Source organism: Micropterus dolomieu, linkage group LG11 (assembly GCF_021292245.1).
Source record: "Micropterus dolomieu isolate WLL.071019.BEF.003 ecotype Adirondacks linkage group LG11, ASM2129224v1, whole genome shotgun sequence".
Taxonomy (NCBI): Eukaryota; Metazoa; Chordata; class Actinopteri; order Centrarchiformes; family Centrarchidae; genus Micropterus; species Micropterus dolomieu.
The window spans coordinates 9,762,400-9,784,262 of record NC_060160.1 but is presented as its reverse complement, the minus strand read 5'-3'; the positions used below and the strand labels follow the sequence as shown (position 1 = coordinate 9,784,262).

General features: G+C 39.8%; 1 protein-coding gene across 5 annotated transcripts in view; it reads left to right on the top strand.

Annotated features, from left to right (window-relative positions):
* The window catches only part of fndc3ba (fibronectin type III domain containing 3Ba), a 98,235-nt gene that overhangs the window by 63,648 nt on the left and 12,724 nt on the right, over positions 1-21,863 (top strand). For 4 of the 5 annotated variants that reach the window (XM_046061894.1, XM_046061893.1, XM_046061895.1 and 1 more), the window contains 16 exons: positions 2,489-2,640; positions 2,737-2,796; positions 2,964-3,102; positions 3,587-3,640; positions 3,952-4,076; positions 5,484-5,658; positions 6,271-6,357; positions 7,769-7,904; positions 8,782-8,853; positions 9,947-10,065; positions 10,328-10,433; positions 10,986-11,158; positions 11,815-11,928; positions 12,022-12,171; positions 13,771-14,051; positions 17,460-17,684. In XM_046061894.1, coding sequence (XP_045917850.1) covers positions 2,489-2,640; positions 2,737-2,796; positions 2,964-3,102; positions 3,587-3,640; positions 3,952-4,076; positions 5,484-5,658; positions 6,271-6,357; positions 7,769-7,904; positions 8,782-8,853; positions 9,947-10,065; positions 10,328-10,433; positions 10,986-11,158; positions 11,815-11,928; positions 12,022-12,171; positions 13,771-14,051; positions 17,460-17,684 — 2,168 coding nt within the window. Of the gene's footprint in view, positions 1-2,488; positions 2,641-2,736; positions 2,797-2,963; positions 3,103-3,586; positions 3,641-3,951; positions 4,077-5,483; positions 5,659-6,270; positions 6,358-7,768; positions 7,905-8,781; positions 8,854-9,946; positions 10,066-10,327; positions 10,434-10,985; positions 11,159-11,814; positions 11,929-12,021; positions 12,172-13,770; positions 14,052-17,459; positions 17,685-18,797; positions 20,704-21,863 lie in introns of those variants that run through there. The other variant, XM_046061897.1, reaches the window with a different exon arrangement.

Below are 21,863 nucleotides of genomic sequence, written 5' to 3'. Positions count from 1 at the left end.
AGAAGAGGTTGGTGCAGAGTTTTGAACCATTCAGGAGATTCAAGGTTGATTCACAGTAGCGATTTATTTGCTGTTATAACCTTAAATTGCATATAGACTCTTACAGCAAGTTTATTATAGTTGATACTGAGAAGAAAAGGGAAGGGAAAAAAGGAAGACAATTTGGAGATGTCCTTGTGTCGTTTTTGCTGTTTTGTATCATAAACTGCAGTTGTGATGTTCTTTTACTTTTGACACTCCATTACCTTAATGCATTTATATAGGAGCCAGTAGTTTGGTATAGATATATACAGTATATAGGGACAGCCAGTGAGTTTTACGGTCCTCTCTGCAACAGCGGAAGTCCCTCTTGATGGATTCAGATGTGCACCATACAGACGCGATCACATGTGTCGCAGTGGCAGAGCTTGTATGGGAAAGTTCTTCATTCAAAAATCTTTACAATATACCCTGTTTCTCTGGTTGTACTGTTTGCTTTCATAGAATAGCTTTCATTTTCTTCAGCTGAATTGAAATATGAGAAGCTGCGGGAGTTCTCCCTGTACCATTTTGCTTTTTGTGCTTTAAGAAAGATGTAGCAACCTAACAAAGGCCTGGGTGCTCATGATACCACTGGCATTTACATGCACACAGACACTTTGATTATGGCCGATATTCACAGCAAGGCATTACACCAATTAAGAGATTTGTGCTACGAGAAAGAAATATTCTTTAACATGGATACTGATATCTACTTTCCTCTTCAGCTTTTGAATTAGCCTATTGTATATTTTGCACTGTTTAAAGTCATGTAACTGTCATGGCTTGTGGGAATTAAAAACCTCTCTCCTTGTCAATCAACAGCCCCGCTTTCAGCAGCCCTGCCAAAATTGCTAATACAGATCTGTTTTGAGACTTAGGATGTTGGAAACGGTCTAAAATTTAAATAAAAAAGTCAGCAGATATGTAGGAATTGTGTGTACATATTGCAGTTATGACCTGACATGTGTCACAAATGCCTCCATGATCTCTCTCTTCATGTCACACCCACAGTTCCAGTCTCTCTTTTTTGCTGAATATTTGATGTGTTTACCTATGAATGCATAAAATCCCAAACAATCAGCATGGGCCATAAAAGATGTTTTTATTTTACTTTTCTACACATTGTGCAATTTTAAACACACTACTAATTAATATTAGAAATTTGTATGCACATAATAATTGGGATCCTCTAGCATTCATCTTTACACCTGATATTTCTGTTATGATGCTAACATGGTATAAGCCCTTGGGGATGGCTGTGGCCATGTCACAAAATGTGATGAAAACTAATATTCATAGTTGGATTAAGGCATTTTCATGGTTTAAATGCTCTTCTATTATGGGAATACAAGTTGAATATTACAGTACTGACGTTATAACAGATTTGGGTGTCTACATTGGCACTTAATAGAAGACGATGACTGATGATAGACATACAGTAGATTCTGACCACCTCACTTTCAGTGGCCTGTGCGAGAACAGGGAAATAATTTATACATGACGAGCAGGTTGTCTCTTAGGGTCAAGGGGCAAGAGGACCGCAAACCTCTAAATGGTGCCCTTCATTCTTCATTTCCACCTTTCATTCTCTTTTCCTTTTCATTTGATCTGTCTTTGCGCCTTTTTCTTTGAACTCTATCATTTTGTCTCTGTCTCATTGTTTTAGTGTTTGTTGCTGTTTTCCTGTGTCGTTGCATTCATCATCAGAATATTCATTACGTGGAAGCCTTGTGTGTGGAAAAAGTGTGCCAACTGAGTGAATAAATTGCCATCAAAGACTTTCTCAGGCATGTGGACACAGTGATCATAAAACCTAATCATTATGATCAAAACTCTTAATAAAATTACATGTCTGTCTCTCTGTCTTTTCCTGTCTGTCTGTCTTCCTCATAGACTGTCTAGGCATGGTTGTGGTTTGAAGTGCCCTCAAGGCACATTCATCGCCTATTCTGTGGATATGGAGTCTGGAATAGCAGCAGACTGTGCTAAATCACGCTAAATTGGCTCACCCACCATGTGCCGCGACTAAAGCTCCTATAAACATGCACGCACTTGTAGGCACACAGACGGGCACACAGTGAAACACACAAACATGCAGACTTCTTTTTGGCGTTTGTTCATTTTAATGTGATTCTTTGTTACCAACACGGATGTGCATGAGCCAGAAAGAGCAGCTGAATCTGGAGTAATGGTTTCAGTAACACATTGCTTTACTGTGATACACACACACACACACACACACATACAGAGCACACTTTTTATAAAACGATTTTACCTACATAGTCATTGGGGTAGAACTGCTTCTGCCTAAAATAGAAAAGACCACTTACAAATAAAAATGTAATAAATTGTCATCTGGTAACCAAATTCCACACTCCGTACATGGAAACATTTTGTGCCTGGGTAACAATGCTTGGCTTCATTGTGAATATAACATTCAGTATAAATGTTAACGTCTGTCTTACAGGTGTCCAATGTGCAGGCACGGGCTGCACGGCTGTCCTGGGCCCCCCCGGCAGGGCTGGTGAACAGGCATAGTAACGGGATGCCTGTGTCCTGCTCTTTCGAGGTCTCTCTCTCAGATAAGGGACGAGACGGAAAGTATCGCCTTATATACAGGTAGGAAACAAACTCCAAGTTAAAAGAATACAGCATCAGCTACAAATATGTAAGTATTGGTGTGACTTTTATGCTTTGTTTGTGGGCATGTTCCAGTGGCGAAGAATTGGAGTACCATCTGAAAGACCTAAGGCCAGCGACAGACTACTACGTACGGTAAGGAAGTTTTTGACTTATAATGTTTTATCCTACTTTTCGTACCTGTTTTTTTGCTAACAGTCCTATGTTTTGTATGTTAGGTTTGTGGGTTTTCCCCCATCTAAAGATACTAGCTTCACCTAACCATGTTTTTGAACATTTAATTTCTTGTGTTTTTACTTAAGGGTGTCTGCAATGTACAACTCTGTTCGAGGCTCGTGTTCAGAGGCCGGCTCGTTCACCACACACTGCAGCGTCCCTGACGTCCCGTTATCCCCAAAACTCTCCCACCGCACCAAGAGCACCCTCACCCTACAGTGGAAGGTACAGGAGCAGACTTCTTCATGTTCAGACACTACTCATGTAAACGACAACTCATACAGTAAAACTATTTACCCTAATGAACATCACAGTGACTCAACGGCTATGTCTGTGTCTACCACACTTTATTTGTACTGTGATACACTTTTCAGAAAGCTTTTATTCTTTGATGAAAGTAAACTGCATGTGTTGCTTCACCTAGTTTATCCTCTTGCTTGGCTTTATTAGCCCTACAGCACCTAATAGAGAGACATTCTTGAATTGTTGCACAATGTCGCCGGGGCATATCCCTTCGTAATTTTGATCTTCTCACACTGTCATTGATAGAGTGACATCAGTCACCCAGAGAGGATATGAGGCCAACCATAAAAAACACGGCAGGTGTTTTGTCTGTCTCAGTGTCAGATTCTTTTATACATGGCTAATCTCTCCGTCTCTCTCTTGTCTCTTGTCTGCCTCGCTCGCTCCATTTCTCTGTCGTCCACAGGCCCCAGGCGACAATGGATCCAAAATCACAAACTACCTGCTCGAGTGGGATGATGTGAGTCTCTAGCGCTTGATGTCATTCTTTCCCCTAATTTAAAAAAGAGCACTTATACCGATCAGAGACATCACTAAACAGATGTTAACATTCAGCTTTTTAGAAAAGATGTAATAAGACTGTGTTTTATGCTTTTCCAATCCATGTCGGTCCCCACTCTCCTTCTCCCTCTTATTTACTTATACTTTTTTACTCTGTCATATTTCTTTGGTTCTTCATCTATTTTATACTTTTTTTGCAATTTTGATCTTACCCCACTATTCTCATCTTATCTTACTTTCATTTCTATTCCATCTTCCTCTCGTCTGCAGGGAAAGAAGAACAGTGTTTTCAGAGAATGTTTCTTTGGGAACCAGAGACACTATAAGCTGACACGACTGTACCCCGCTTGTGGCTACACATTCAGAGTGGCTGCACACAATGACATTGGCTCAAGGTACTGTTCTGAATACACAATGACATGTGCTATACACACATAGACAGTTTTTAGTTTTTATTAAGCCTTTATTTAACCAGGATAGGCTCATTGAGATTGAAAATCTCTTTTCCAATAGCGGCCAAAAAGTTGTAAAAATACAACCCAACAATATAGATATCATAAAAAGCAATAACAACTTAATTCACAATAATTGACACAGCTAATATTACAAACCATAACCAGTAATAGAACCTACCTCAAAGACCATCATCAATGATTTAAAATTGCCAAGAGAGACAAGTTCTTTCAAAGATTTTGTAGGGAGTTCCAAGCTGATGAGGCAGAGAGCAAAATATGTTCTATCTGGTACAGTTAACGAAATTTAGTGAACGGAACACTTTATTAATGTTATCAATTTTATCAAATATATCGATGTCAGCCACAAGAGATGCATTTTTCATGATAAAGTCTGAATAAATCTGTACACTAGTATGATGATGGACAGGGACACACAAACATGCACCAGTCTATCTGTGACTATTATTCAGCATGTGACATGATTCAACTTCCTCTTTCTCATTTTCCCTCCATTCCCCCTGTCCTCTCCTCTCGTCTCCTCTTTGTCATTATGGCAGGGAGCATCTCGCCTGCAGTCATTAGGGTGAGATGGAGAAGGAAGGAGGTGATAGAGGGCAGCGAGAGCGAGGGAGTAGATATTAGCTCTGTGGCTGAACTCCTAGTGGTCTTAATGCATCCTTCAGCTTGATTCCCCTTTCAAGCCATGGGCACACATATTCGCAGAAACATACCCGGCACATGCAAGCTTTTTAATACTCGCTATTTTCCCACCTGTCAGACCTCTGCTGTTGGTCATAGATTCAAATTGTCACCCTCAAACTCTTATATATTCTGTTTTACTCCACTCATGGCTCTTTATCTTCTTACAACCACATGTACCCATGCACTTTCTTCTTTAGGGGTAGGGGCGGCTGTGGTTCAGGTGGTAGAGTGGATTGCCTGTTAATTGGAAGATTGGTGGTTCAATCTCCTGCTGCATGTCGAAGTGTCATTGGGCAAGACACTGAACCCCAAATTGGTGGCTGTTCCACCAGTGTATGAATATTAGTTTCTGTTTGAGCGCTTAGGCTCAGTGTGTGAATGTGTGTGAATGGTGAATGTAATGTAAAAGAGCTTTGAGTGACTAGAGAGACGCTATACAAAAACAGAACATTTACATTTCTTTCTGTCTCCTTTGCTTTTTCATGTTTTCTTCTGAATTTGTAATTCATGATGCACAGCCTCCCTTCCCTCTTGCAGTGCCTTTCACCTCAGAAGTAATGGTCCAGCCAGTCAATAATTTTATTCAGCTTTTTAAATAAAAACAAAAATGTGAATGAAATGGAAATGTGTTTGTGTTTTGTGCAGTGGCTTCAGCACAGAGGTGGTGTTTTACACTATGGGCACCCTGCCTGCTCTGCCTCTGGCACCGCGGCTGGTCAGGGCGGGGGTGTCCTGGGTGACCCTGGAATGGGGGCGTCCCGAAGGCAGTCCAAGCGAAGAGCAGCTCAAATACACACTTGAGATCCAGGAGGACAACAGCGTGAGTACCACACATATTTTAATACCTATATTATAGTAAACCACATATAAAGTTGATGTTACTGGTGCAGGTTCTTTTCCATTAGATTAAAAACAACCCTCATGGATTTTAAAGTGGCAGGAGCTACATAATTCACCACAGTAAACATGGAACCTTAATTTAGTTTTCTTTTGTTTTGTTGTTAGATTGTTGTTAGATCTGTGCTATCAGTCACTTGAATCGCATAGGAAGAGAAGGAGGAGAATAAAAAATATCCACCAGGAAACTATGTACTTTAGAAAACAGGTTATGAGAAAGTATTAGAAACTACATGCATAATGCATTTAGTTTGGGGAATGTACGGCAAATGCACAGAGCAGTAAATCCTATAATGGAAATGCATACACACAGAAATACACACAATATGCGAATGATTCAGCACTTAAATGAGAAGGGAATTGCTCCCACATAATGCTTGTCAATCACACACACACACACACACACACATATGTATATAATGCAAAAGTCAGCATTCATTGTATCCATATGCTCAAAAATGTATGCTGATGTTAATACATGCTCAAAGAAAATCTCACACATATACACAGATTACTGACAGTGTATTTCCCACAGGGAATAGACTTTCATCCAAAGTACACTGGAGAAAACTTGACCTGTACTGTACAAGGCCTGAAGAGGAGTACACAGTATAAATTCAGGGTAAGTGGATGGCGGTGTTGTGTGTGTGTGTGTGTGTGTGTGTGTGTGTGTGTATGTATACCATTTCTGCTGGTCATTGCCACAGTTACATTCTTATTTGTTGCAAGAAATAAAAAGGCAAAACTCTTCATATATGTCATCCATATAACAAAAATAACACCATTCTAATGAAATAGTTTAATAAATAGTTACACAACCCTATACAGACACATAAAATAGATGTGAGGGGGGCGAAATCGACTCTCAGACGGCAGCCGGCTGTAGCTCAATATTTAACATACAGACCAGGAGTAGGATCCATCTTCTCATCTAACTTTCAAGAAAGCAAATGTTTGTTTCTTTGGTCTGTGTCACACTGATAGAAATGGACAGTAATAGCATGATTGGCATTAGCCTCTTTGGCGCATGGGATGAGTACGATTTGCCACATAGGATGGTACGATAAAAACAGCAGATTTATATAAATCCCAAATAATACAGAATTCAATAATATGGTATCCAAAGATTAAAGCAAACCTTTACCTGATCAAAATAATCAAATTGATTTTTTCCAAGGATACCAACATATCCAGGTGTCTTTCAGTGGTAATACAACATCCATCAATCAAGGAACAAACACAGCATTTTAGCACCAGTGAATTGACAATTTAACCAGTAGTGTAACAAGGCAATTCACCAGCCATTTAGAAAGTACAGAACTGTCCGGCTCTACTAAAAGCTGTGATAGCCGATCATAATCTGAGGACATTGTGAAACATAATGTACCGGCAGTAGATCTCTGTGTGTTTGTGTGCATGTTAATGCAGCTAGTCCTGTGTGTGCCTTGCTATCAAGAGTGTATTATGGTGCAATCATCTCAAACAACACCATACATTTACTTTCACACGCAAACGTGCGCATGTCCTCACTCACACTGTCCAATGAGGCGGTAAATGTCTTAAGACACAAACACACATGCTCACACATACTGTGTCCTTTGTGATGTTCATGCATTGTGAACATCTGGGAACTAAACAGATTGATTGTCCAATGGATGGGGTAATGGAGGGACTTAACTGGCAGAAAGGCAGAGGAGCCGGGAGAAATACAGATGAAGGAACAGAGAGTAATGGCTCCTATTAATCAGGACAGTTTCTTTACTTCTTGATGGATTTCTCTATACGTTCCCTTCTCTCATCCAGTCACGCTCAGTGTGCTCGTTTTTGTCTAACATTCCATCTTTACTCATTTTGTTCTTTTATCACCATCTCTTTCATTTCTCTCTCTTACGCTTCATACTGCCCTTCCTCTGTATCCTGTCCTTCCCTTCTGTCACACTCTTCTTCTCCTTTTCTTTCCTCTTCTCTCTTTTCATTTTCTTTCACACTCTCCATCCTATAACCCTCCATTCTGTCCATTTCCCTCCCCGCAGCTCATCGCATCGAACATGGAGGGAAAGAGCAGTCCCAGTGAAGTGTTGGTGTGCACCACCAATCCGGACAAACCAGGCCCTCCATCTGCACCCTGTGTCGCCGCAGCAACGCCCTACGGATTTACCGTCACATGGGGTAAAGATACACACCCACACATACAATCACATATGCTGTTGGCCACTGCAGAGATTGACAACACTTCTAATTCTTTGTTTTTTTGAGTGGTAATAGATAAATATATAATATAATATATAAAATAATATATTAAAAAAAACACAACTTACTTAAAAAACTAACATGTTGCATAAGAAAAGCAATGATGAAAGGTGAAAAACAATTGACAAACTGCTGCCTCTGGGGTGTTATCATGAAACTGAATTAGCAGCCATAAAAGCCATCATGTCTGCTATCATCCATCTGTCCTGCGTTAGTACTGCAGTAGTCAGAGCAACCTGTCTTTTCTCAAATGTTATAAACATGGCGCATATTTTACTTTGTCTCACAGTCTCTATTGAAATCATTTATTTGGCTCTCTCATAGCTACATATTTTTATAATGCCAAACAGTTGTCTTTATTATGTATTAAATGTGATTTGGTTTGTTCCCAATAGTGTGTTGTTTTATAGTTACTATCAGAATGTATGAAAAGTGTATTTAAAATAGTCTATATATAAATGAATACAGAAGTAATAGAATCAGATCTCTTGCTACTGAAACATTTGGTATTTGGAATTCTCATTTTTGTTTAGCTGAAAGACCAACAGTCACAGCCCCTGACAGTTTATAAGTTATTGTACAATGTCTTCAGGATTGATGAGGGTGCTATATGTCATGAAAAAGTCCCGACTGATGACTTATGGAAGTGTGTTTTGTAATTTTTGTATAGATTTGTGCTGATTTTCCTTAGGCCTTAAAGGTCATGTTGGAAATTTGACATGTTTTACATGTATTCATCTAAGCTGTTGCATGATGTCAACCCAAACTGAAATGAGTTACTCGATTCCTCCAACAGATCCTCCCCAGGACAACGGGGGCTCAGAGGCTCTTACGTACCTGCTGGAGATCTCAGAGGGTTGCTCTGAAGGTACGACTTACATAGTGTTGTTGGTTCCGTCCGTCCATCCATGCCACAGATTCAGCTAATTTGAGTACTTGTTCTTCCAGTCCATCATCTTATAAAATGTACCATCTGTCCTCTCTCCCTTGTGCTAGTTCTCTCTATGCATCTATTTCCTTCACTTAGTCTCCTAAGAAGAATAGCGGCCATAATTCACTCTTTGTTAGCATCAATTTAGCACACAGGATCGTTAAAAATATTCTCAGATTTGCACTCCATGATACCAAATGTTCTCTTGTGTCTTTCAGTGTAGATAGAGGGGAGAGAAAAGAGGCGTCATTTCTTGAATCTGTGTTCATTCAATCTCATCAAAGAAAGAGGAGTTAGTTGTTTATTGGAGACTTGTGTTGAATACCAAAGAATAGAAGAAGAGCACACATAAAACACAAAATACAGAAATATGTGAAATAATCAAAACTGTTCTAAGATAACAGTTTTCTGTTTGGCAGAAAATTGTATGTTCATGTGGGATTCCATTGCTCATGGTAAGAAGATAAACATGAAAATTAAGGTTTTCAGGGCCATTAAACATCAGAAATAACTTGCACAATAAAACTTTTTTTGCCCATGATTACCTTGTTTTCTGTATTTTGTCTCCATCTCCTCTTTTTTTCCTGTGCCCTTCTCGCCACTCACTAAGCTGCACCAACGGTGAACTCTCAGGATGGCTGTGACTCATTGTGTTAGCTATTAAGTGTGTTTTGTGTGTGTTGCATTGTTGTTCTGAAACAGATGTTTGGGCAAAAAAGAAAAAAAGTTCCATACACCAGTCACTGAACACTGTCTTTTTCATGTGCTTTAGTTTACTTTTACTCCACTTTATGTTGTAGTAAAAAAAATGTAAATAACCCTAGCACATGTCACATTTAACACACAAGTGATGCTTTACAGGAATAATACATTTTACAGGCCTACACAATCCACCAACAGAACAAAAACAGCAACATAAAGTGGTGCAGGCATTGTTTAGGTCAACGGGATTCTGTTTCTGGGAAAATTATTTGGTCGACTGCAGCAGACTGTATGTGACCAATGTAATTATGTTTTTGTGTGTGTGCAGCGAGCCAGTGGGAGGTAGCGTACAGTGGTCCAGCAACAGAATGTGTGTGTGAGCGCCTGACACCTGGGACCTCCTACCGCCTACGCGTGTGTAGCATCACCACCGGAGGACACAGCCCTGTAAGACACAAACACACACATATGCTAAAAAAACTTCAGAGTGGTAACTCTGTATTTTCGCAAACAGGTCTTGAGTTAGGATTGGGGAAACAGTGATTCATCTATGTTGCTCATGTAGAAAAATGTGGGAAAATCTACAATCTGCACACACATAATCAACAAAGTATACTTAACATTTCTGCCAGTTATTAATCAAACAGATCTTTAACTGTAGTTTCTTCTCTTTTGTTTTGATTTCCTGTGTTTTTCACTGCTCCTGAAGTGCACTGTTAGTGCTCTGGTACGTACATTAAGCATCCCACCAAGACCTTGCCAGCCCCCAAGAATTGTGGGTAAAGCCAAACACAAGGAAGTGCAGTTAGAATGGGGTGAGTTGAAACATACACATACACTGTGTTTAGTTTTATTTAACAGAATGTATTTGAATTCTTTCCTGCTTAATATGTTTCCCTGGCCAACTCTAATGTAACCTTGGTCTACCATGTTTTAGCCTAATTGAGCCCTAATTTAGCCCATTGAATGCCTAACCTAGCCTCATATCTGACTTGACTCTCCTAATGTCGGTCCATTATTGCAGATTAGTACTGTTATCTGTTGGCAAGCAAAAGTCTCCCAGGCTGAAACACTAAGGAAGTTCTTGTTTTAACCAGTTTAATACAGCTGGCAGCAGCCCTAATCAGCTCACATTCAGACCGTGCTTCTACAATTACTGGCTCGAGTTGAAGGTCAAACTTAATGTATTGGAGGGTTTTCCCCACTGTCTCTATTATTTATTACTGGTGGAAGGAAGAATCCCTTGGAGAAATGCACCTGTTGAACTGATCTGTAAAAAGATCATAGATGTATGACGTTTTATCATATATGATTTTAATTACCTGTCATCTGATCATGGTTTGATTAAAATGGCTCCCCCCCCGCAGATACCCCTGTGTCTGAGGGAGTATGTGAGGAGTGTGTGTTCAGTCTGGAGATGAGTGAGGGGGGCAGCAAGCCAACAGAGGTCTACCATGGCTCGGATCTGCAGTGCACTGTTGGTAGTCTGCTACCTGGTGCCACATACAGCTTCCGACTGCGGGCTGCAAACGAGGCTGGGGTGAGAAATTAACATGCACACACAATAATAATAAATCATTTGAAAACCCATCAACAAGTAAATCGCCAGGCAAGACCATAAAATCCACAAACAAATCACGTCCCTGATGATACATTTTGAAGTTAGAACCATGCATTTCAACAAGTCAGCTGTTCAAAATGTATAAAAGCAATTCTTATTTTCCGCTTGACAAGCATGAAATTCTGTGTTTAATGGCTCTTATGGCTGTGAAATCTGCTCAGCACATTTTGATACATGAACTCTGAAGCCTCTTGATATGACCGATATTCAAATGTTTTTTATTGTAGCCAACAACACAGACGCACAGGTACGGATACTCGTATCGAGTAGGTCAGAGTGTCCCAGACAGACTAACAACAGCTGAGTTTGGATGAAGAAGTGCTCCACAGTTTGAAGCTAACATCTGATTGGTTTGATAATCCACACACTCGAGATTGAGCAAGAACTTAAACTGGCTGATCAAATCCAGGCACAAACACAGTACACACACTCAAAAATAGGAAGAACAGCGACACACAAGACTCACGTGTACAGACATACAAAGGAAACCCAGTGTGATTTGTGCTGCCTTTCCCAGATGTGTTAGCTTGAACACATGTGTCATCGTGAGTTTGGTGTCCCTTTCTCTCTTTTAGTTTGGAACGTACTCTGACCCAACTGAGGTGACGACTGCAGCGGGTCCTCCTAGCCAGTGCGGGGCGCCACTTATCGCTCTCACCAGTAACACCTGCGTAACGCTCAACTGGGAGGTGAGACCGATACACAGATAATTGGATAATTGGCAGTAATGTTTAATTCCCATTGGTTTCCTTGACCTGAGTGTGTAATTCTGTGTGTTGCAGAGTCCCGAGGGTTCGGGTACAGACATCTCTGAGTACTGCTTGGAGTGGGCGAGGGAAGATGAACCCATGGAGCTCATCTACTGTGGATCTGTCACACAGTGTGAACTGTCAGACCTGACGCCTGCCACAGATTACTGCTGCCGGCTACAGGTAGCACACACAAACGTACACTCAAACCTACACGTGGGCATGAAATACATATACATATGCTTATTCACACCCACACACAGATACTGCATTTGCACACAGAGATGTTTGCTCACAAGAAATAAGAAAGCACCTAAACTATACAGTACATGAATACAGAAACACGTGTGAAAACATACACATGAACACAGTTGCAGGCATGACAGAGTCAGTCAGGACACCAACACAGATAATGCACAACACATACATTCAAATGTCAGCCAGGGAAGCTTCAAAATCAAGAAACACACACAGACAGAGACCGGTGAAAGGTTGATGATTACTGATTCTATTTGTGTTCTGTCTCTTAATCTTATACATAAATAATTGCTTTCATTTCTCTGTATAATTGTCTAACACACATACACGCACACTTTCTCTGTCTCCAGATGTACCCTCTGATGTTATGAATCTGATAACAAAATGTTTTATGGCTCTCTTCTTTACGGGTTCATTTATAGTTTTTGAGGATAGCACAATGTCATCCTAATGTCCTAATCAATGCTTTTGTGTGTGTGTGTATACGTGATTTGTCTTTGTGTGTTTGTGTGCATCGATAGTGTGCTGCAAGAAAACATAAAAGAGCCACCGACTTGGTTGAGCTCTCTTTGACACCTTACGTCCTGTACCTGTATGAACCAGTGCAGGCTGATGTCCTGTAGCATTGTTTCAAAGCTGTATAGGCTGACATACTCTTGTTTTATGAGAACACTTTAAATAACCAGAGACTCACATGTCTTTGTTTTTCAAGCCTCACTAAAACATATTTGACACCTGAACATAAATCAGAAATACTAATGAAATTTTTCTATTTTTTCTACTATGTAGCTAGTTTACATAAATAAACTAATACTAGTTTAAATAAATTAGTATGTCAAGTACACGCTGTAGAATGCAAATAATACCATCCACTCCTTGATCTGCACTCCCATTAATGTCGCTGGGCTGTTCTTGGAAATTGGCTACAGTGCATTTTGAAGCAAAAAAAAGCACTCCTCATGTTCTTGGAAGTGCTGTGTGTTTTTGACAATTACAATAAATCCTTCACTCCTCGCTTAGTCTTGCTTGTTACCTTTAACAGCCATAAAGTGCACATTTTGCTTGCAAATTAAAAGAAATGTCTTCATTTTATTTTAGCTCAGGATTTCAAAATCTTGCAGATCCATTCTTTAAAAGCTGGTATATTTTGTCCTGGTTTCCTCCTTGCTGAGTTTGTGTATGGCAATGAAGTAGATAAAGGATACTTGAGGTGAAAATAAATGTGTGTTACACAGGCACAAGAAATAGACTAATGATCTTTCACAACTAATTTGTATTCATCTCCCTCTGGTGTTTTTTTCTTCTTCTATTCTTCATGCATTTTTCTTTTACTTTCTCATGCTCTTTGTCTATATTACTCTTTCTCCTGCCAGTTCATTTCACCTTTGTCTCCTTCCCTTTTCCCTTCCCTCCACCCATCTTCTTATTTGTTCTCCTTTCGTCACCTCTTTTCTGTCTTCAAATTCCTCCATACCTTCCCTCATCTCCTCTCTGACCCTTACTGTGTTTTTGTGTCCAACTCAGGCGGTGAATCAGGCAGGTGCTGGTCCTTACAGCGAGCTAGTGAGTTTCCGGACCCCGGCGACAAATCCCGACCTGGTCTCCTCCCTCACCTTTCTGGACCTCCCGACCTCCTCGGAGTCAGGTCACTCCCCATCTACCTGCCTCCTCCTGAAGTGGGACGAACCGAACAGCAACGGGGCGGAGATAACATCCTACGTCATTACCCTGGACGACCAAACCATCACTGTGGAATCAGGGACAAGTCACCTTGTCACAGACCTGCAGCCAGACAGTGAATACAGGTACTGACATTAATTATAACATCAGGGATTATGTGAGGAATATATAAACTGATTAGTGGATACAAAGTGTGATTTTATGTTGATGATAACCAAATCATGGGTTGTCATTTTGACATACCAATGTCTTACTTCCTATACATGAGCTAGAAAAAAAACTCAAATATACTGCCACAGACACTAATGAGTCGATGTCTGAACATCTGAACCAGGACAGCACACAGCTACACTGTGATCAGCAACCCATGTTAGCTATTCAGCTAAAGTCTCCTTCTTAACTAACTTAAACATGAACACAGGTCTTGTCCTTCACCTTAGCTTGTTGAACGAGCCCACAAACAACCAGGAAAGGTGCTGTGCTAAGATCAGTTTCCAGGCTGGAAAGCTAATTAGCTGTAAAGCTGCAGCACATTAAACAGCATATAAATGTACATGCAAATGTCACTTCAGTCTGGTTAAAGATGCTGGCGTAGTCCTTACTCTTCAGTACCAATAACAAATCGCTGTTCGCTTCCTAGGTATAACACCAGCACTCAGGCAGCCTGCCAATTGCTGTCAGTTAAATACAGACACACACCTGCAGCAAGCTGAGAGGAAAAGAGGCATTTCTGATATTTCCCCAAATACTTTTTTCTTCCTTGCAATAATAAAAAACTACAATGCATTTAAAACAACACACTGACCACTGTGATCACTGACATGATCACATGTGGCAAAATGTGATTTCAGCAACACTTACTCCAACTAATGTGTTTGCACTTCCATTAAGTTTAAGGAGCTATTAGTGAGATCAAAATTTTTTTACAAAGTCACTAGTTTGTTTTAGATTTACGCTTTTTAAAGTATAAACCAGCTGATGTCTGCATCAAAGACAGCCTGCATCAACGGCTTTTAAAATATTCTTAAGTTAATTATGAAATGGTCCAAATGCACAGAATACCAAAACCGCAGTCTACAGTTACTAGTTAAGTTAATTAATGATGAATTATTAAAAAAAAACACATCACAATGAATTATTCATGTGCATTATCTCTACTCGTTTTAAGTATTTCTGTTGATATTATGGGTAATACATTTTTACATACATATATACTTGTATATCATTTTTATTTACATTTAAATTACACATGCATTTTAAGGTATGTGTACAGTAGTAGTAGTTGTAGTAGTATAAAGTAGCTAGGCATAGCCTGTATGATGTTGACATCAGTAGTGACATCGGACCTTGTTATACTCGGCAGCAGTAAACAACTACTCAGTAATCTGCATCACCAGCTACTGTTGTTATGCCTCTGTAAGCAGTTCTGTGATCACACAAATGTGTGCGGATGTGTGTGCATGCATGTGATTGTGTAATGAGTTCTTTGAATTGAGGGTGAAAAAAGGAGAGGGTGTTCAAGGTAGAGGTACGTGTGAAGAGGCAACACACATTGTTTTCATTGTGAGGTTGTTTTTGTCCCAATGTCACCCTGCTCTCTCATGTAATGACCACTGTGCATGTGTATGTTTGTGCACATGTATTCGGGTGTGTGTGTGTGTGTGTGTGTGTGTGTGTGTGTGTGTGTGAAAGTCTGCCTGTGGGAGTTTGTGTGTGCCGATGACAATAAATTTGGTTATTTACAGCAGTGAGGTCCTTCAAATAATATTATTCCTCTTATATTTGTGTTTATGGCGTTTACGTTGTGAAGGACTGCTGCAAATGGTGTTTGCTCTGTTAGAATGTGGCTGTGGGCGCTTTAGTGCACGTTTACAAAATGTCTCATTCTGAGGTTATTGTCAATAAACAGTGTTTAGGCTTCAGGTGTTTTCCTCTCTCTTTCTGTCCACGCTGGAGAGAACTGACCTTGGTAGTAGTTGTATGTTCAAGAGAAAGAAAGTAATTTAGTTTTTCTTTTTCCAATAATTCACCTATACCACCTAAATAATGATTTTGACCTTTCAATGTATTTTCTAATATAATATCTAATACATTTCATGTTTTCATTGAAAGCTTCATAACATTTAGGTCTCCAAAGATTGTGCAGAACATCTTTAGTTTAAAAAGAAGTAGCAGCAGAGATTGTTCAATTAGGTTTCACAGGCATACTTCGTCTTCACTCAATACCGTTACAGTTTATTAATGATGTTAAATGGTATTTAAGTCTATAGAGACACGTCAAAAGGATAATTGCCACACTGTCACACATGACAGAATACAGATTCACTAAACCTGCACTGTTAAGAAATTGCACTCTCAGACAAGAAAATCTCAATTACTAACAAGTAATTATAAGAGACGCTGCATGGCTTTTGTAGAAAATCCTGTCACTAAATTTTATGTATTTGCAGGAAGGTACAATTTTGTTTCCCAACTGAAAAATAACCATTGTATTTACATTTTAGTGATTTGGCTAGCTGCCTTTAAACTGAGCATGCAATGAGTGACTAGGTTCAGTGTTTTGCTCAGCAGGAGACATGGTTACGTCAAGCCTTATAGTTGTGCAGTGAGCACTGATGCATCATCTTTTATTCACAAATTGTTTCATCTTTTACCTTAATTTTCTTCACTTCATGATGAAACAAATACTGTGAAACAAAAACCACACCTATTCTGAACTTCCCTATATCCCTATATGTAATCCCTCATCATCAAAGCTAAGCTCTTCTGCTCCTTCTTCTCCATCTCTGTCATCTATATGTTTAATCACCCAGTGGATGGATGAACGTTGCCCTTTCGCCTCAGTCTCCACTCAGCTGCATGAATTATAATGAAAGGTTACAGTTACAGAGAATCAGCAATTAAATGTCAGAGGATAGATGCTCTCTAGCCTTGGGCCTCTGATGTGGATGCTAATCAGACATTGACAGAAAAAGGGTGTGGAAGGGCTTCTTAGAAAGAAGACAAGCAAAAGCAAAAATCCATTTCTGCAAGTTCTTTTTAATTAGCAGTAGATCTGTGTGCCCTCTTGTGTGTTTGGGTGCATGTTAGTATGTTTTATGATGTGAGTAAACAGTACAAAATACATTTCTCCTAATTTTCTTTCTCTCCATTGTACATTGCACAGACCCCACTGTAGCCTGTCTGTTGTTAACTATTTCTAAATAGGCTTTTTGAGGAACATAAACCTTTATCAAGTTGGGCAAAGAAAAAAAAAACTGCTTTCTGTTGCTTGGAAAATAAAGTTATTTTCAAATAGCAAGTCTTATAAAACAGTGATTCAATTTCTGTATCTACTGTTGTGTAGATAGAGGAAAAACAGTGGGCCAACAAGTCTGACATATTTAAGTTTCATCCTGGAGAGTACATTGATTGAAGAATGGTAATGGACAAAGGGATCACATAAGCAGCCAAGGTCAAAGCTAATGCACCAACTCAGCCTCTTCATCACAAATTGTAATCTTTCTCTCTTTCTCCCCCTCTGTGGCACGCAGTGTACAGATTCAGGCTGTGAATGCTATCGGCTCCAGTCCCTTGAGTCCACCCCTGCTGGCGAGGACACGCCCCCTCCCCCCAGCCCCACCCCCTCTCGAATGCTCGGCGGCTGGCCCTCAGAGCCTGAAGCTGAAATGGGGCGAAAATGCCAACAACACGCACACTCGCGCCCTGCTTGCAGATGACATGGTCTACACACTACAGATGGAGGACAAGAACCACAGGTGGAGCACGCGCACACACACACACACACACACCCCCATACACCCCCATCTACACTGCGCTTACATCATTGTTCACCTCATGGTATAGACTGAGAAGGAGTCCAGCTTACTATATTCGAGACTACATATACATGGTAATTCCAAAACATATGTAATTACACATGAACAGCTCATAAAACTTACATTTAGGCAAGACAATACAAACCTTAAGTTTTGTTCACACTGTACACCTCCTATATACCGCACACCCTAGCATTACATAGTATAAACTAAGCTTATACTAAAACTGGACATGAAACGGCTGCATAGTGAATGATGATGGGCCTTGCCGGTTTTCCCGATGTGATACAAAATTCAAAACATGGAGAGCGCCCCATGAGAACAAGCTGTACTACATATGTGCTAAGCGATAAAGTTGAACTCAAAATCATAACATTATTATATTATTTTTTAATCTAAATCAAAATATAACAAATGCATGCGCAATCTCATATAAAACAATCAAATTAATCTCAAAATAATTAAACTAATGCAGCAAACTGTGTTCCAGTGCAATTCATTACATGAGTTAAAACTCAAATTAGTTACATTTATTTGGACAGCAGGATTTGGCAAAAGACTTTCATGGCAATTTTGTTTAATTCCTTTTTTAATTAAAGTCCATCCCCAACTAACATTGTTTACTCTTAACAGAAGTAGCAACAGTCAACCTTGATCTATTTTAATGAGCTTTGCATTTAAGTGAAAGAGTCAGTAGCTGCCCTGGGAAAAAACAACACATGAATATTAATTATTCTAAATGTTTTTTTCTTGGGTTTGTAGAGATTTTTGGTCAAAAGAGGTACTCATCAACAGTATACACACATCTGTAGAGACAAGACAAGATTACTGGTTATATATATATATATATATATATATATATATATGAACAGGAATTGAAACTGTGATGTTCCCCAGAAGATGTGCTCTCTAAACCTCTCGGCCATCCTGTGCACCACAGTTCACAGACTCCACAACCCACAGCTAGTCAATACAGCAAATCAGGACCCAGAAGGTCAATAATACACACAAATCCTTAAACACTCACACACTGGGTTTTTTCTGTGTATGCAGTAACCAGATGTACCAGTGAGTAGTCACGTTGAGGGCGTCTGGAGCCAGCCTGGATGAAGCCTCCAAAAATCAACCTTCCATTTAACTGACTAGTCAGACAGGAGTGACAAAGAGAGAAACGGGGAGACAGAGAATTAGAAGACTGAGGAGGAGGAGAAGGGGCATAACGTGACCGCTGAGTGGAACACACAATTGTAAGGAGGGCATTATTGTTAATGGGAGCTCTAAGTGAATCTTTAATACATCCAAGCAGAAATAGCGAGTGGGAGTAGGGGAAGGGTGAATAAAGAAGTAGGAAACTATATATATTATATATATATACTAAACTGAAACGCAGCGAGGAGCCACTTTTATCTGCCTGCCTGTCTGTCTTCCCACCTGTCAGATTGTCTCCCTCCATCCAGCCCTCTACCATTCTGGTTGGCCGGCTATAAGTGTTTGAATTAAGGCTTGGCTGGCATCAAGTTGGCACACAGGTACCGATGGTCCAGAGTGCAGCAGGCAACAGATGGGGCCCTATCCGGCAGGCTGTGATCTGTTAACCTCTCCGACACACACACACAAACAGAGGCATGCACGTAGGCACAGACACACTCCCTGCAAGCCAAATTAAAACAGCTTTCACAGTTTAGAGTCCTATTTAATGGGCCCAGTGATTAGTATAGCAGTAAGCTAGTCTGTGTGTGTTTGTGTTTCTCTGACCATGCTTGGATGCAATTATGTGTATATGCGTATGTCTACATGCACCATATTTGCATCAGATGGTATTTTGAGAATCATCCCAGCATTTTTTCAAACCTGTATGTGAGAAAGTGCATGTAAGCACTTACTTTGCTGTAAATTGAAAACATTTGCTTTAATCAGTTAATCACAATCATTCCAGGTTTCAGTACCACTTGTTTTCTTTAATCTTGTAGAAACAACAGCATGTAGTCCATCCCTTTTGCATTTAGCAAAACATATAATACATTTTATGTACATTAAAGTGTTTTCTGGATAAAATGAAATGAAAACTGTTTGAGTGGTTTTTGTCACTCAATTCAGAGAAGAGGGGGTTTGTTTGTGTTCCAAGACAGCCTTTTGTTTGGTTCAAAAGTAGCCTGAAATTGGTCTCAAATTTATCATTCGTCAGGCCAGTCTTATTTTATTTCTTTTGAGTCCACGTGTCCCTTCTTGCTCTAAGCTTTTTTGATTTCCAATCACCAAAATAAAACTTCAAAAATTTTGGGTAGTCAGTTCCTCTATAGCTCAATATTTTTTCATATCAAGGAGGTGTTTTTTCCCCTCCATCTTATCTGTACCAGAAGTTCAATGGGGTTGGAAATAATTCAGGCTTCATAGTAAGGAAATATTGGATTGCAACTGGCATTTTTTCAGTTCATAATAAAAATTCCCTGTTTTTATAATAAGATACTAAAATCTGTCACTTTTGTGGTGCGGAAGGGTGGTGGACCCAAGTGCAGGACCCTGGAGCAAAGCAGGTGCAGTTCAAAAAGGCTACCACACACACTGGTAGAGTGGCTGATAAACAGAGTCCAAAATAAAACAAGGTAATCCAACAGAAATCCAAAAGCCACAGAAATAGGGAAACAGAGTAACATGACGGGCACGGCAGGAAAAACCACTACAACACGAGACCGGACATAGACTGAGGAAATAAGCAAGTATCTATACACACATGGGTTAACGAGCTGGGAGAGGGATCCACAGGTGAAAGACATGAGGGACTAATCAAGCACACAGACAGGTAGAGTGACAGCAGGGGAAAATAGACAGATACTAACAGATGCAAAACACAAGACCATACACTAACTGGAACTCAAGGTACTTAGCGGACAAGCAGGCAGAGAAATTACTGGGGTAACAGACATAACACAGGTTACTGAACACGGGCCATATCAAAATAAGATGTAACAGATCAGAATGATAAAAATAAACTAACGCAGACACAAGCAGACAGATCACAACTAACACCAACAAGGAACACAGACTGAAGCTAAGATAAAACAGAACTCAGAGCAGACAGGGGCAAAACCACACAGATGTTTACAGACCAGAAATAAACACTAAGGCAAAACGGATACTAAGTAAACTAAAAAGATGCGGATGAATGAAATAATAAACGAGGCTACACAGAGGCTAAAGCAGAATGAACAAAAACCAGATTAATGAATCTAGCAGAGAACATAAATTGACACCTAGCAAACTGATAAACAAATATAGCCACAAGTGGCGATTTCATACCTTTTTTTCGCAATATCGCCATCAAAAATTTTACACACATATGGTTGAATATTGTTATGAAACACATTCTGCAAGTTTTGTAATGATTGGACAAGCATTTTCTGATCTATAGCTTGATTTGTTTCATTCCACATCCAATTATTATGCATTTATAGCGCCTCCTAGTGGTCAATTTGAATGAGACTTAAAGTGTATGTGTGAGGTGCTTATGTAGACATATCCTGCAAGTTTTGTGTTGATTGGACAAACAATTTGTATTTTGTAGCCTGATTTGCCTTTTATCCCCTGCAATTTGTTTGCATTTATAGCGCCCCCGGGTGTTTGATATGAATGAAACTTTCAGGGAATGTTTCATTTACTTATGTGGACATATCCTGAGAGATTTGTGATGATTTGAGAATGAATATGGGATTTATAGTGTAATTTGTGTAATGCTAAGCACCTTTCTTGTGCTTGTAGCGCCCCCTAGTGATGTATGTACATCAAACTGTTCAGGTATATCTGGGGCCCTATGGTTGCTGATTTGTGTTCATTTATTTCCAGAGCCACACCCCTTTGAAGTTTATTGGTCCATATCTTGAAAAGTAATTGAGATATTGACATGCTTTATACAACTTTTAATAAGCTTGATCCAATGAAGACTCACTGATAATTTGGTGTCAATCGGAGCTATGGTCTAGGAGATGTCAAAAATGTGTTTTTCAAAAAATTCAAAATGGCGGAAAAATTTTCTAGGCGGACCTTAATGGTCCTAGAGGCTTTTTTGTAGAGCACATTGAGCTGGACCTGTCGGACGTACGCCGTGAGGGGGGGTGGCCTTTC